This window comes from Theropithecus gelada, chromosome 1 (assembly GCF_003255815.1).
Source record: "Theropithecus gelada isolate Dixy chromosome 1, Tgel_1.0, whole genome shotgun sequence".
In the NCBI taxonomy this organism is placed as follows: domain Eukaryota; kingdom Metazoa; phylum Chordata; class Mammalia; order Primates; family Cercopithecidae; genus Theropithecus; species Theropithecus gelada.
Window position 1 is genome coordinate 86479623 of NC_037668.1, and position 15493 is coordinate 86495115.

The 15493-nt window shown below is 35.6% G+C and overlaps 1 protein-coding gene and 1 long non-coding RNA gene across 2 annotated transcripts in view; both read right to left on the minus strand.

Annotated features, from left to right (window-relative positions):
• Positions 1–215: 215 nt before the first annotated feature.
• On the minus strand, positions 216–4201 carry LOC112611458. The gene is made up of 2 exons (XR_003116660.1): positions 3863–4201; positions 216–3809 (listed from the first exon to the last, which is right to left on the minus strand). It is a non-coding gene; the product is annotated as an uncharacterized LOC112611458 (long non-coding RNA).
• A 1527-nt stretch (positions 4202–5728) lies between these two features.
• MYSM1 (Myb like, SWIRM and MPN domains 1) overlaps positions 5729–15493 on the minus strand; it is a 39848-nt gene continuing 30083 nt past the window's right edge. Inside the window, exons 13-20 of the mRNA XM_025365253.1 lie at positions 14788–14842; positions 14444–14494; positions 13663–13737; positions 12852–13040; positions 11310–11442; positions 7225–7330; positions 6989–7046; positions 5729–5966 (exon numbers count right to left, since the gene is read on the minus strand). Of these exons, the coding sequence (XP_025221038.1) occupies positions 5808–5966; positions 6989–7046; positions 7225–7330; positions 11310–11442; positions 12852–13040; positions 13663–13737; positions 14444–14494; positions 14788–14842 (826 nt within the window). The 3' untranslated portion in view covers positions 5729–5807. The remainder of the gene's footprint in view (positions 5967–6988; positions 7047–7224; positions 7331–11309; positions 11443–12851; positions 13041–13662; positions 13738–14443; positions 14495–14787; positions 14843–15493) is intronic.

Consider the following 15493-nt stretch of genomic DNA (forward strand, 5'->3'; position numbering starts at 1 on the left):
AGTGTCTTAGCTATTCATGTTGGGCTTTATCTGTTTTCCCACTTACTAGATAAGGCTTCTTGTGGGAAGAAACCAAGATTTCCTCATCTTTGCTTCTCCTACAGTGTTCTGTATAATAGATGCTCAATAAATCTTTGATAAATTAATATGTGGCATTTTTTTTTGCAATTCAATGTATATATTGCTAATAATTTAGAAAGAATCGAAATGATCACTTTATTTTCAAAATTTTATTTTTATGGAATCTTCAGCATGTTTAAACTTAATTTTTAGAACAAGATAAAATCCAAAAGCTTAAAATCAGATATTTTATAATGTGTCACAATTAAGTATGGAGAGTTCTGTCATTTTTGAGGAAAATCTTTCATAATTCTAAAAATGCAGATATTTACAATATTTTTAAATACAGACATATACAACATGGCATGTTTAAATGTACAAAATAGTTGAAATTATATTTTATTACAGAACATTCCAAAATTCACACTAATTTTAGAAAGTCCACAAACACTGATAGCATTTGGAAAAAACAGGCAACAAGTTTATCAATAACCATGCAGTATGTTTAGTAACTTATACACAACACATAATTTACATGTCAAATCCACAAACCTAAAGATATATGATTGATCTAGTTAACTCATGCTAGAATCTAACTACTATTTTATAATTCGTAGGTTTAAACACATTTTACAGTAATCTATGAAATAGGAATATAAACTATGAAAAATATTTAACTGACTTCTTAAGAGACGAGGAAACGTCAAAAAGAGCAAATCAGGCATTTTTTCCCTGAAATTAAAGTTCTTATGGATACCTTTGTAAACATCAAAGGAAGAAAATAAAAACAACTCAGACATTATAACTTAATTTTACCTTCTCAAACTTCTGTTTAGAGCTCTTGGCATAATCACAGCTCCCCTGGGATATTTTTGTTTTCTCCTGATTTAGGAGACAACATATTTATTCCCTCTCTTGTTCCAGGAAAAATGTAAGGTGGCTTAGAAGATAGACTCAGAATATACTAGAAAGTATAATTATAGGTTAAATAAAAAAGAAAATAGAGAAAGCAGAATGTGGGGGAATAGCACATAAAGCCATTTAAGAAAAGGTCAGGAAATATATCCTAAATTATATTATTCTCCCACACTGATTTTCTGGAAATATTGCAAAATATATTAATTTGTAAGAAAACTAATATTAAAGTACTGGTAAACTAGAGCTGCTGATCAAAATTCTTTTTAAATCATTTATTTACCCTGACAAAGCAGATGATCATAAAAATGTATGTGCTTTTCTTTGTGCTTGGATAAAACAAGTTTTCCTAAATACCATATAAGTGACTCTAGATTTAGACCAATCTAGCTATTGGTAGAGTATAGGTGGAAAAAAAAAAAATGTGGGCACCCTTACTGAATTTCTACTGAGAATTCCATCAACTGCTGTCTGTTGACTTGCAACTGGATGGCTTCAACTCAGGTGGTCATGTGTTACACGGCTCTTTTGTGAGCACAAAACAGAGCAGCATCAATTCCAGGGCATCCTGACTATTAGTTCCTCCAGCTCAACTCATCAGGACTCAGCAAGAGAAATGGGAGGAAGGTAATGCAGAGGAGGAGACCTGCTCTGGTTGGCATGTTGAGGCCACAGTCTCTGTTGGGTTGAGAGCTGCAGATTCTGACTGTGCTTACAGTCTGCATGTCACAGACCTCAACCCCACTCCTAGGGGCAGGGAAGGAATGGTATGGACAGAAGACTGGGAGCAGCATTAAATAGCTTCAGGGAAACATGAATGGTCTGTTCATCTCTATTCTACAGGCCTAGCTCTCAACAAATAATAGAAAGAAGGGTCTTGTATCTATATGCTGAGAAGAATGGAGGGAGTGACGATGAAGGAAAGGGTTTGTGGGAAATGGAGAGCAAAGAAAGGTAGTAGGATGTTTCCCTTTCAAGTGCGGCACGAGTTTCAAAACCACAGATTAGGGACCGACCAGAACAAAGTATCTGAAGACTAAAAGAAACCACTGCCTCCTATCTTTTCTGAAGATGAATGGTCCCAAGTAACCCGCGTGAGTTTTGGTTAGGTTGGGAAGGAAGTTCAAGTCTATAGATCTATAACCGTGGAAACTATAGTGCTCTTGCATGGGGTGGCAAAGGCTTCCCCAAGAACTGTGCTAGTGGGAGAAGGGGACAGAATAATGACTGCTATTTTTCCAGTGATGCCCTTCAGAATATAGGCAGTGCCAACTTATCCGTTACACACAGTAACCTAAGGCCCACAGTATTTTAGAAGCCCAGAAAAATATTTTAATTTTTTTTTAGCCTCATAAGAAAACACTGAACTTCTAGACTAAACAAAACGTTTTAATCTAAAATATTAATACATTCATTTCATACAAACACAATTGTAAAATATCACTTTAAATTTTGTATGGAAGAAGGGGTCTAAGAAGGCAAAACTACCTAGGGCCCACAACAATCATATTGCAGCTCTGAATACAGGGTCAAACAAATTGTAACTGAAGCCATATAATTTGAACAGGAAACTGAAGATAATTTAAAAGGATTAGAGAAGAATGGTCAAGGCTAAAATAATGGAGATGGAGAGTCTGAGCTTACTGATCCTGTTCCACTGCTTTTTCTTTCCTTGAATGTTACTTTGGAATTAGGTAAGTCTAATATTGGGGAAGTGCTAGCGTCGATTTCCATTAGCCAACCCAGAAAACAACAAAAAAAAATTAAGCTCATTATTTTATAGCCATTGCGCAATAATAAAGACAGAATCAGGATGAAGACACCTGCATGTCTTTAAGTCCCTTAGTCCTTTCTTCACTTCTGTAAACATTAGAGGCAGGTGTTCCTTTGAGACCCTGCATCCTGAACTTCCTGTGTCATAGGCCCCCTCAGTTCTAGACTTCCTCTGTGCTTCTCCAAGGCCCTGGCTCCATTATCCTCGGTAGTAGCCCAAGGCTGGCAGTGACAGCAATGTGGGTACCTGTGGTTGCAAAATTGTTTTAAGAATATGACAAAAGAAAAAGGAAGCAGGGAAAATGATGGAAGAAGAGATAAAACAGTAACCAATGTTAACATACTAAAATTATGCTGTTAAAAAGATGGGGAAGGATTTATACACTAATTGCGTTTTTTAAATAGTAGCACTGAGATACTTGTACTTCACACTTCTCTGTAATTTTAAAATATATTTTACAAGACAAATGAACTCTATAGTCAGAAAATACTAAATATTACTTTGAAAATTGTGCTCTCAAGGCCCCAAACTCTTGACAAGTATCATCCTTGAGATCCTCACAATATGGCTTAGATTAGCAAATACGGTTAAACATTGGCACACAGGACAGGGAAACTCAGATTTGAGAGCAGTACTTTTAACAACTTCCATTACTTTCCATTACCCAAATTCATCAGTATTATAGGGAAATGTCAATCAAGAAAGCTAATATAAAACACTTTCTGTATTTTTTCACCAATATATCATAAGGAAACAAGTCAAAAAGAAGATGAGTACAAAGGAATCAAGAACTGCCTTTCACAGAATCATGCAACTTCTGAGCCTGGAAGGGAATACTAAGCCATAAAATTCAGGCCCTTGATTTACTGGTGAGCGTGGGGTTAAGGTTATGTGTTTTGATTAAGGTCACACAGCAAAGTTGGTAACAGAGTTAGGGTAAGAGCTCAGGTTTCCTGACTTTTGGTGTAGTTACTCTTACACTCTCAGCCCTCAAACGAATTGTTTTATAAGCTATACTTCATTGTTTATCCTAAGTGCACACAGAGAAATGGAAAAATTTCTGTGTGTGTTTTTTTTAATGTATGTTAATTTGTAAACTGTATTAACTGAAACTTTTTTTAAATGTATGTTAATTTGGAAACTGTATTAACTGAAAATACAAACTTCACATGAGTAGTCCAACAATTAGAATGAACAAATATAATTTTGGTTCTGGAAGGACATTAAGAAGTTAAGTTAGACTTCAGTTACACAAGAATTAAGGCTCAGGGAAAGTAAACTGTGTTGACATCCCCAAACCACAAAGTTGAGACAAGAACCAGGTCACCTAAACCTGGCTCACTGCTTCTTCCAACACTCCTTATTCTTCATTGGCTACTGATTACAAACAAAGCAAAAATATAGAATGAATCTGGTTTAGATATAAGGAAACATTGGCCGGGCGCGGTGGCTCAAGCCTGTAATCCCAGCACTTTGGGAGGCCGAGACGGGCGGATCACGAGGTCAGGAGATCGAGACCATCCTGGCTAACACGGTGAAACCCCGTCTCTACTAAAAAATACAAAAAACTAGCCGGGCGAGGTGGCGGGCGCCTGTAGTCCCAGCTACTCGGGAGGCTGAGGCAGGAGAATGGCGTGAACCCGGGAGGCGGAGCTTGCAGTGAGCTGAGATCCGGCCACTGCACTCCAACCCGGGCGACAGAGCCAGACTCCGTCTCAAAAAAAAAAAAAAAAAAAAAAAAAGATATAAGGAAACATTAGTAAGAATGCTTGGTGAATAGGTATAAATCAATTCTCTGACTACTAAGAAATAAACTGAAATCTATTGAATTTCAATAAATGAGGCAGCATGACTGCTTATTTTATTTTAAAATGGGCTTAAATGCAGATCACAATTCTGAGTTTTGGTGTCATTTAAAGATGATGTAAGGCTTAACAAATGTAAAACAAAATTCTAATGTTTAAAATTTTCTAGATCAGGAGTTGGAGAATAATAGCCAGCAACCTATGTTTTATGAGGCCTGTGAGTTAACAATGGTTTTTATAGTTTTAAAGGGCTGAAAAAAAAAGACAAAGAAGAATGTCTTGTAGAGATCACATGCAGCCTGAAAAGCCAACATTACTTACAAACTGGCCCTTTACATTAAAAAAGTTCACTGACCTCCATTATAGATTCAGAAAGCATATGAAACTGGGCTGAATATGTAGTATGTCCTGAAAGGCTTGTTCTAAAAATTAAATCTCTGATTTATTCCAGCTTTATTATCATTTGCCTCTTTCTCCTAATAGTAGGTAGTAGAAAAAAAGTTTGAGAGTTATGATTACCTATGTTCCAGTTAAATGAGGTTTTATCAAACCTACTAATGTAAGTGGACACACAATTGAAGCTAATTATTTTATGTGTGTAAAATTAGTTAAAATTTTTCAGATAGCTGAGAAAATGGCATTTGCTACACAATGAAATGGAAGCAAGTATCCATGATTAAAAACTGGTAATTTCTCCTTTGGGTTTTTCCTGTTTTTAAGATTTTCTTGTCATGCCTCTCTTGGCCTCCTGTTGTTAGATTTATTAATCAGTAGTTCTAAACCACATTAATTATCTCAGTGACCACCCATCCATATCTCATTTATAACCATCAACACATCTCACCAGAACATATGGAAAGAATCGAAGTGCTTCTAAATGAAATAGGAGATACCACAGTGGAACATAAGTGACTAGTTCAGGGAAGAAATGACTTAGAGACATAGTCCAAATCCCAAGCTGAACACAACAGTAAAGCCGACCAGGCTCCTAAGTTTCACAGCCTACAGCATCGCTCAGTAAAGGTCTAGAACACCGTGGTGGACCCTGGTTTGCAGAACACTCTGATCATCATTGTATAAAAGCAAATCTGTATCTCTTCCTTTTCACAGGATTTATGTGGCAAAGTTTGAATTTTGTGAAATAGAGAAAAAATACCAAAGCTGTGCCAATGTTAACCACAATCACTTCAAGGTTATAACTTTGAAAGTAAGATCTACTGTGTCAAGATTAAAATGTCTTAACTTTAAAATAATCACATTAACAACTCCTTTGTACAGTTCTCTTCGGTTACTCCATTCTCTTGGTTGCTTTTATAATTGGAAAGGAACAAATTTTCTATTTCAGTCAAGAATTCTTCAGCCATAAAGCAATTGGTCACTTTGCTCAGAGTCTTCCTCATACACTCCAAAAGCTAGTTGAAAAGAAAAGTTTTATATTTAAATACAGAAAAAGTATGAGGGTTTGCATCACTATCACGATTTTTTCCCTTTCCAGACCTCACATTTCCTAATGCTCAAATGAGAAACACTCTCCTTAAAAATGGCTGAAGATTAACTTGTGTTTAATAGTCATAGAGCTGGAATGTAGGAAATTGCTGCTGAGGAACACTCAGCTTAGTACCTTTATGATTTTACATAAGGAGACAAACCTGAGATTGTTTATGTGACACTTTCTACTTTGGAAATATTTGTGACTTTTCTCCATTTGTAGTCACATTTACAAAGCAAAATAATCCTGAGCATACACACACACACAACTCTATGAACATAAAAACATAGGATTCTACCATTTCAAAATAAGGATGCTAGTTAGAGTCTACTTCCTTGGAAATGTGCATATACTTTTTCAACAACACAGAAAAAAAGTGGATATAACAGAGGAGTAAAAAATATTAAAAAGAAACTTAACATTTAAATTTTCTATCCCCAACTGCTATTTAAAAAAAAAAAGACAAATGTTACAAATCTACTAGCCTTCAATCATTACAGAAGCAAAACCTAGAAGTGAACTGATAGAATTCAAAACTCTTATTTCCTACTAGAAAGTTAAATAAAATGACTACTTAAATGTAATTGTTAGAGTTATACCATCATTCTTAAAAATGATCAATTGTTAAGGCTAAAATGGAAACATGGCACTTCCAAATTTAATAAAATGAGAAAAATGTTCTCCATTGTGTACAATAATAATCTGCTAAGAAATTTATCAGCCGACACTGACAAATTTATTCTAAAATAGTATTTTTTCTATGTGCAAGCTTGGGCAACAAAACACATTACTAATTATCTCCTAGAAATTAATTTTCCAAAGGAAAAAGTAATAAAATATACAGAAAATTATCCATAAAGTATCAGGCATCATGGGAAAACACATTGAGATGAATAGCTTTAGAATCTGTGAACAATGGAACCAATTAAAATGAAGGCAGCTTACTTTCTGCAAACAAGTCAGGTCAGAATCCCGGCGAAAGATTTTATCCATGGGGACGCTGCTGTAGGAAGAAATATGAAAACAAACTGATGAAACGAATACTATAAACTAATCAGTTTCGTAATAAACTATCACAGATGCCATACATCACAATTTTATATTTAACTTGGGTTTTCTCTGAAACATAATTTAATGAGCAACACTGCAGATGTGCAACCATCTCAAACTACAGTACATACCTATGGGAGAGCCTGTATTTTTCTATTATCCATCTTGTCTTTTCAAATACTAATCCCCACTGAGGTTCTTCTAACATCTGCTGTACTTCAAATTTGTAAGGTAAGCCTAGAAAAGCATAAAGAAGCACATTTTCATCAACTATTTCTTAACTCGCCAATCTCCTTTTAATTATAATTAAAATTCCCTTCAGTGTTTTTACAATCACATCTTCGTAGACCAGCTGAACAGCACTTTAAACATAGTGGGCATTCATTAAATATTTATTGCCTGACTGTACTTGGTCCACTAAGCATATTAATGCCAAGCTATTAATAATAATAAAGGAGTAGAAGTGCCATTTACATGACAGTTCTATGCATGGCACTATGATAGGATGATCATGTAATTTATCACCTAAACCAAGAGACTTTTTGAATGAAAGAAGGTACTATGAATAATTATGCCTGAACCACAGGTTTAAATTGGGATTATCCTAGACAAACTGAGACACATTGCCATCCAAGTGATAATTTAAAAAACACATATATACAGGTTATTAAGCTTACAACAATGCCATATCTTTTTTTTTTTTTTTTTAAACAGGTGAGAAAACTGAAGCTGAGATACATTAAAAAACATATTTAGGCTAGCAAAGTGGCAGGACATAGATGTTAAAACCCAGCAGGTTCGCCTCACTTCTGAGCCCAAACTCATTCCACCTCCCTAGAAGAGCTAATCTAAGACTAGACAAGAGGATAGGATGAACTCTAGGGAGGCAGCAACTGCTTTGAGTCAAAGTTGTTACACTAAACTCTGGAGGAAAGAAAGAAGCCCAAGGGGTGGACATCATATATTCATCTAGAAAGGAAAAAATACGAAACAATGAGCTATCTTAGCAATTTTTCACATATCCTTCAAGAGCCCCATGCAAATGTATCTGTAGCATTTTTTTAAAAGCTCAGCTGATTCATTACCAAAGGCTGATACCATCATAGTAACACTTACAATGTGTACTATGTGCCACCTAAAACTTTATGTGAAATCACTTAAATGAAGTAGCTGCCATTATTCCCGCCCAGCCCCCTGCCCTTTTTTTTTTTTTTTTTTTTTTGGATGAGGACACTACATCATAGAAAAGTTAGCCTGCTCATAATCAGATATAAAGGCATAGGCAGGATTTGAACCCAGGCAGTAAGACTCGAGAGTTCTGCTTTTAACTTTTACATAATACTGCCTCTCAACTGGGTTTCTACCATGATAAGGCTTTTCAAATAAATAAAATGCCAGCAAATCAGAAGTCATGGAAAAAAAAAGGGAAAAATACAACTGTTTCCTCATAATGAAATAAAGCATAGCTTAACTGTCAATATGCTCTAAAAAGGTATTTTTTCAGGTGTTTAGAAGAAGGACAGGGGACAGCAAGCCTGATGATGATGACTGATCTTTTTTATTTAATTGCTCAATTTTCCTCTTCTCCAAAAACTTAAAGAGTGACACATTATAGTACATGGAGTACTAAGCAAACTCCTTTTGGTGATAACGATCACTTACTTGACATGCTTTGATTACTTACTAAATACGGATACCAGCTATATAATCATAACTATCCACTGAAAACTTAATATTTCTAAGCACTTTACATATATTACTGACACACCTTACAACCATATACCTACTGTAAGCAAGGTAGTAATTTTTTCTCATTTTACAGATGTGGCAAAGGAGAATGAGAGAGTAAACTGCCCAAGGTAAAATAAGCAATAAATGTCAGAGCTGGGATCTGATTCCAGTAGAGTGACTCCTGCTCTCAGTGAAAGTTGAAAATGAAAATAAAGAAAGGTAAATAATGCATTTTCAATCTATGCTGATGCAAAAACATGAAAACACACACACAAATCATAAACAGGTCTATTTGGTATTTTTAGAATATTTTTTAATTTAAAAAAAGGTACTTTTAAAGTCAATAAAAGTTTCCTTTTATAGAGAATATTTTTATCCACTAAAATATCAGAAGAAAACTAATCACTAAATATATTTCCTCCCTGTCACAAGTAAAGAAAACATTAAACCATTAGAGATATTATAAAGATATGACCTGAGTTAAAAGTACTGTAGCACAAGGTATCCCATGGCTTCTAGAAAACCTTAATTCTTGCACCAGAGGATTTCTAAGGGCAAAGCAAAAGACCCAGGATTAAGATCTAATATGCAGCGTTAAGCGTGGACAAGTCATTTACAAGACAGCTGTGTCCAATGGTAGCTCATGGGAGCATCATGGATAGTTCCCTCTAATGCTTTCAAGTGGTTCTTTCCCATCTGGGCTAGTTTCTTCACATGCATGTGCTGATCTGTATTTTGCCAAATACTCCAGGGATACCCTTCTACAAATCTCCAGAGTTCACTCTCCATTCTGTTTTCTGTTCTCTTGGGGCGCTGTGTCACAAACTCAGCTGTCTTGGTCTCCTTATCTCCATCACCTTAACTGAGTCTGCCTGACTCTGGGTGGCTTTCTCCTTCTTGTGCCATATCTGAAAACCCTCTTAAACAGTAAGCTAGGGTAATTTCGGGCTCTTTTCATTTGTTTCCCATATCTTAGCAACTGTATTCCTTTGTTGCTCAACGTTGTGTTTAAATACCATTATTTTATATACTTTGTCCAGTGTTTTGGTAGTTTCAGACAAGTTCTTGTTACTTCATTTGGCCAGAGTAGAATTCCATGAATTAAATTTTAAGTTTCATGTAATTCTAATCAACATACATTTAAAGTCACATGTACTGCTATTGTATCGGACACCACCAGAATTGAGGTTCATTACCAAAACCTAGCAGTCTGTGAGATTATAAAATGATTAAAGAGAGAACAATTGCGATTCTTTTTATAAAACTGTACTGAGCTTAAGAGTATTATGTATTACATACTATGCTCAAAATGGACATTCCAGACTAAAGTTAATGCCAATATTATTAACTCAATAAAAACCCACATAGTGTTGACCACCTCCTAGATGCAAAGCAATTTATTAGGTGCTACTGGAGAAAAAGACAAATAAGACATAGTCCCTGCTCTTCGGGCATACAATTTGTTTAGGACTTGCTAAATAGATAAATTGCATTAAAAGACAAAGTGACCATGAAGGGAGGAATAAAGTGTTGCAGATACATAAAAAATAGAGCAACTAATACTAAATAACATGGGGGCAGTGCTGGTAAGTCTTTATAAAATATAAGGCATCCAAGTGAGATCATTAAGAATGAAGAGAAATTAATTATTAAACAAACATTCATTTAGTATCTACTTTATGCCAGGCCTTGTGCTAGAAACTGGATAGAAAAATGGGTACAATACAGTATTTATTCTCAAAGATCTCATGATCTAATGGGAAAGAGTACAATGTGGGGGAACTGTAGTGGCAGCGTCCAGGGGACCTGACCTAGAGCAGTGGTAGTAATGACAGAATAAATATCCTAGAGTTATTTAGCCTATTGTTTCCTCTGATTATTTGCTTTCTAGCCACACTCCCTTCCTTTTCCTAGTCTGCTATACTAATTCCCTATCCACGCAGAAATGACTGAACTACAAGTGGACATAAACCTCGGAGGAATCAAGTCAAATGATGGTCTATGCCAATCAAATTCTTTCCTGAGATACAATGGGAGCAAAGAAATATACAAATTGAGTTAGTCATTGTTAACCCCTAAACTGGGAGGTGACAGAGAGTTGGTGGTCATTTTTTTTTTCATTTGCATACCATCACAGAGAAAGCCAGTCTGCATTTATAAAAAAATTTTCATGAGAACAGAGACTGTTTTGTTTACTGCAGCATCTCCAGTGCCTAGCATACACACTGCCTGGCCAAAACTTTTCCCCATATTTCAATCCTTTTGCCCAGTGGCCATGGTAACAAAAGTGGGGACTTGAATATAGCAGGAGATTAAGAAAGGGAAGAGGGTGGCTGCACTAGGGTGGCATCCAAATAATGATTCCCTAGTTGAGGGCACAAACTCTTGCATTAAATACTTTTGCACAGTTGCAAATCTTTTGATTTGTATGAGTCAAATAAATGAGAGCAGAAATAGGATAAAGTTATTTTTGTTGAAAACTTACGATAAGAGCCATCTGCGCTAATTTCCTCACTTATAACCAGACAGGTAATCTGAGAATATGGTAAGGGATTATTTCGATTATAGGGACTAACAATCATTCCAATGAACTTTGCACCTCCTCTGGAGAAGTAGCTCTACAATTACAAGAAAAACATAATTAGTTTCAACTGCATAAACTCAAAAGCCAATATTTATCCATACTAACATTTTAAACATCTAATGGGGAAAAGCAGGAACAAAAAGGTGCATTAAAAAGTTCACATCTGGCCCAGAGCGGTGGCTCACGCCTGTAATCCCAGAACTTTGGGAGACTGAGGCAGGTGGATTGCCTGAGGTCAGGTCAGCCTGATCAGGCTTGAGACCAGCCTGGCCAACATGGTGAAACCTCATCTCTCCTAAAAATACAAAAATTAGCTGGGTGTGGTGGCACATTCCTGTAACCCCAGCTACTCAGAAGGCTGAGGCAGGAGAATCCCTTAAACCTGGGAGGTGGAGGTTGCAGAGTCGAGATCGCACCACCTGCACTCCAGTCTGGGTGACAGAGTAAGAAGACTCTGTCTCTAAAAAAAAACAACAAAAAAAATTCACATCCAAACTGCAACTAAATCAAATGCCTTAAATATTCATTTCACATTGTACATTTTTCAGGCAAAAATGTGTTCAACCAAATCCAAAATGACCCTTAAAAACAAAAAAATGGCCTACACAATCTGTATTTGCCATGAACACATTCACTAATTATATTCACCACCCTGCATCTGTAATTCTTATCAATACAGTAATAATTTACAAATACCCTACAGCAAACCCAGTCACATATCAAATGTAAAATCCCAGATTAAAATAAAACTTTTTCTCCAGCTATTAAAAAATACATTATGTCTCTTATTATTTCAGTTATATTTAGTACCTGTCCTAGTTGTTCCCATCAATTTTTAAAGGCTCTGGGAGTATTTATCACTGTAACATTCATGGCTTGTCTGTACTTAATAAAATAACTGACTTTCTAAATGTTTACACAAACAATTATCAATCTCTCAATCAGAAAAAAAAAATGTATGTTCTTTTAAAACCCCCAGTATACATAATTTTTTCTTTTTTTGGTTGGGTGTGGTGGCTTATGCCTATAATCTCGGCACTTTGGGAGGCCGAGGCGGGCAGATCACCTGAGGTCAGGAGTTTGAGACCAGTGTGGCTAACATGGTGAAACCCCATTTGTACTAAAAATACAAAAAATTAGCTGGGTGTGGTGGCACATGCCTGTAATCCCAGCTACTTGGGAGGCTGAGACACAAGAATCGCTTGAACATGGGAGGCAGAGGTTGCAGTGAGCCAAGATTGCACCATTGCACTTCAGCTTGGGCAACAAGAGTGAAACTCTGTCTCAAAAAAAAAAAAAAGAAAAAGAAAAATAAATAGATAAAACCCCCATTATAAAGAAAATTAGAAATGAAATACAAAAAATGTTTAAAGTTTATCTATTTAAAAGGGAGCACTGAGGGGGTGTGCAACCATTTACAGAATATAAATATACAGGTAATACCTGGTATTTAGCTTGTGTGTCAATATCTCGTAAGGAAGGATTAGGATCAAAAGCAGGATGAGAATGATACCATCCAATAACACTGTAGCCTCTAACAGCCAAGGTTTCTGAGGCCTGTGTTTGTGATACAGGATCCATCTCACACTGTAGTCCTGTACTCAGACTGTTACATGGTTCTGCTGCACAGACCTATAAACGATTGATCCTCAAATGATTATACTAAAATCCTGTTAATTCTATTACTCTAATGTTATAATTCTTTCAGAGATACAGAAACTTTTCAAGGCCAAGACTTTTATTTGACAATATCATAGGCGCCTTTAACTTGCAAATGACTTATACTCCAAAAGTCTGATTATATGCTAGGAACTTAGCATGCATTTTTCTACTCAAACAAGGTCATAATAATGGTTAGTTTTCCAGGTCAGCCCACATAATACCCGTACAAAGGTATTCTTTCAATGACTCCTGTTACTTATGACAACAATTTCAATAGAATGATGCATACAAACTTTCAACTACAAGTGTTAGTACATATTTCTGGCCTCTTAAAAGTTGTAGTTTTTTGCTAATAAAGGTAATGAGGACCCAAGGCCTGGCAATGTTCTCTCTTGGTGGTAAAATGAAAAAGGTGCTCGGCATATGGAATGTTAAGTTACTTCTGGGAATAGATAACTTGCTACATTTGCATATTCTCATATATATCATAGGTAAAGTATATATTTTAATTATATTCACTGAATTCTATAAAAATATTTGGTATGGTAGTAGGACTAAATAACTAAAACATTTTTTAAAAGAGAGAACTTACTTCAACTACTTTATCAACTTCTGAGTATCTTCCTCCTAACAGACCAATCACTTCTGCCATAGAAACATGAGCATGCTAAAAGAAATACAAGACAGACTTAGCCCAAACGCACAAACCCACCTGACAAAAAAAATAACAAAACTCACTTATTGTAAGAAAGTCATTTGTAAGTACAGTCATCATGCTTTTATAAAATAAAGTAGCATAGGAGAGGAACTAGATGCTAGGATCAGTGCACAGAAACTATTTCAGGTCTATCTTCACTGCTGGCTGAGAAGCTTTCAACCAAACACTTAAAAATTCTCAGACTCTACTTTTGCAATTGCAAAAGGAAGATACACTCTTCCTATTCAAGGAAGGTACTATGTAAGGATACAAAGTAAAAATCACTCTAAATCCTTCTACACAAAGACATCACAAACACAAAAACTGTTGGAGGTACTGGTAGTTTAGTATAAACAAAAAAACCCTCCAAATTACAGGAGTTGTGCTTTGTTTCAGTGATCTAAAAGGTGGCAGACACAGATATTAGAAAATTAAAGTAGGGTTAATGATGGTAAACAGTCTGCAAAAACTCACATTAATTTATTTTCTCTAAAATATGGAAACATGCAATTGTTTGGCTTTTCTCCAAAAGAAAAGACTTATTTTTAGATTCCTTGTAAAAGAGGATAGTTAAGATCCAAAATACACGTCTTCCATACTCTGTCTTACGCCTGCAATAAAAATACACAAGAGTAGAAATCAGAATAACTAAGTAAACACAATAGATTATCCTTACCAAATCCATTATTAAAAGTGCTTCTGAAGCCACTTTCACCTGAAATGGCTCCTGAAATATAAAAAACAAAACAAAACGGGGGACCATAAAAACAGAGATTTTGTTCTCCCCACCTGGAATGCCCACCCTGTTCTCCTTCATCCACCCCACCAAGTTCTCAGCACTAACCAAAGCTCAGCACAAACTAGATTTTTAAAAAACATTATGATTTAAAACCCCAGCAGGGAGAAATTGTCTCTCATTTTCAGTCATGCCTTGCACATATGGAAAAAGAGTAAGTATTTCCTGTTTGACAGGGGGAAGCAGGGATTGTCTAGGGTCATTCATTAACGCATAAATAGTACCTGCTTTTCTTCACTAAAAAAATTACAAGGTATCAGTTGGAAGGGATCAAATGAGCTGAAAAAGAAAAAAAATTATTTTCAATATCAACAAGATTAGGAAAATAACATTTGCAAATTTGAAAGTGTATATCAATAATCTGAACCCAAATTCTGTCTAAATGAGAAAAATATTAAACTAGGAGAGTTTTGTAGGAGATTCCATAAACCCTTTTGAAAGAAGCACTGTTCTTTTAGATTTAACAAGAACAAAAAAAACCCAAGAACTTTGAGATAAAGTTACTCCAATGTCTTAATTTCCTATTACACTCAAAGAGGACACTATAAACTATCAGACATATGTCCCACACTAAAAGGAGATTTCAAAAAGTTCAATGAAAATATAATTATCTGTTATGAGACCCCAAAAAAAGTTCAAGAAAGATGGAAGTTTATCAAAAACACTTGTCAGTTCAATAATGTGCCAACAATAGAGTAGGAACTTAAAACTTTTTTTGAATGAATGAATGACAAACGGTTCTGGTAAAGATATTAATGTATTAGTCCTATGATAAACTCTTATATTAAAGTGAAAAAGTGGCCAGGTGCTGTGGCTCACATCTGTAATCCCAATATTTCGGGAGGCCAAGGTGGGTGGACTCCTTGAGCCTAGGAGTTCACAACCAGCCTGGACAACATGGTGAAACCCCATCTCTACAAAAAAATTTGA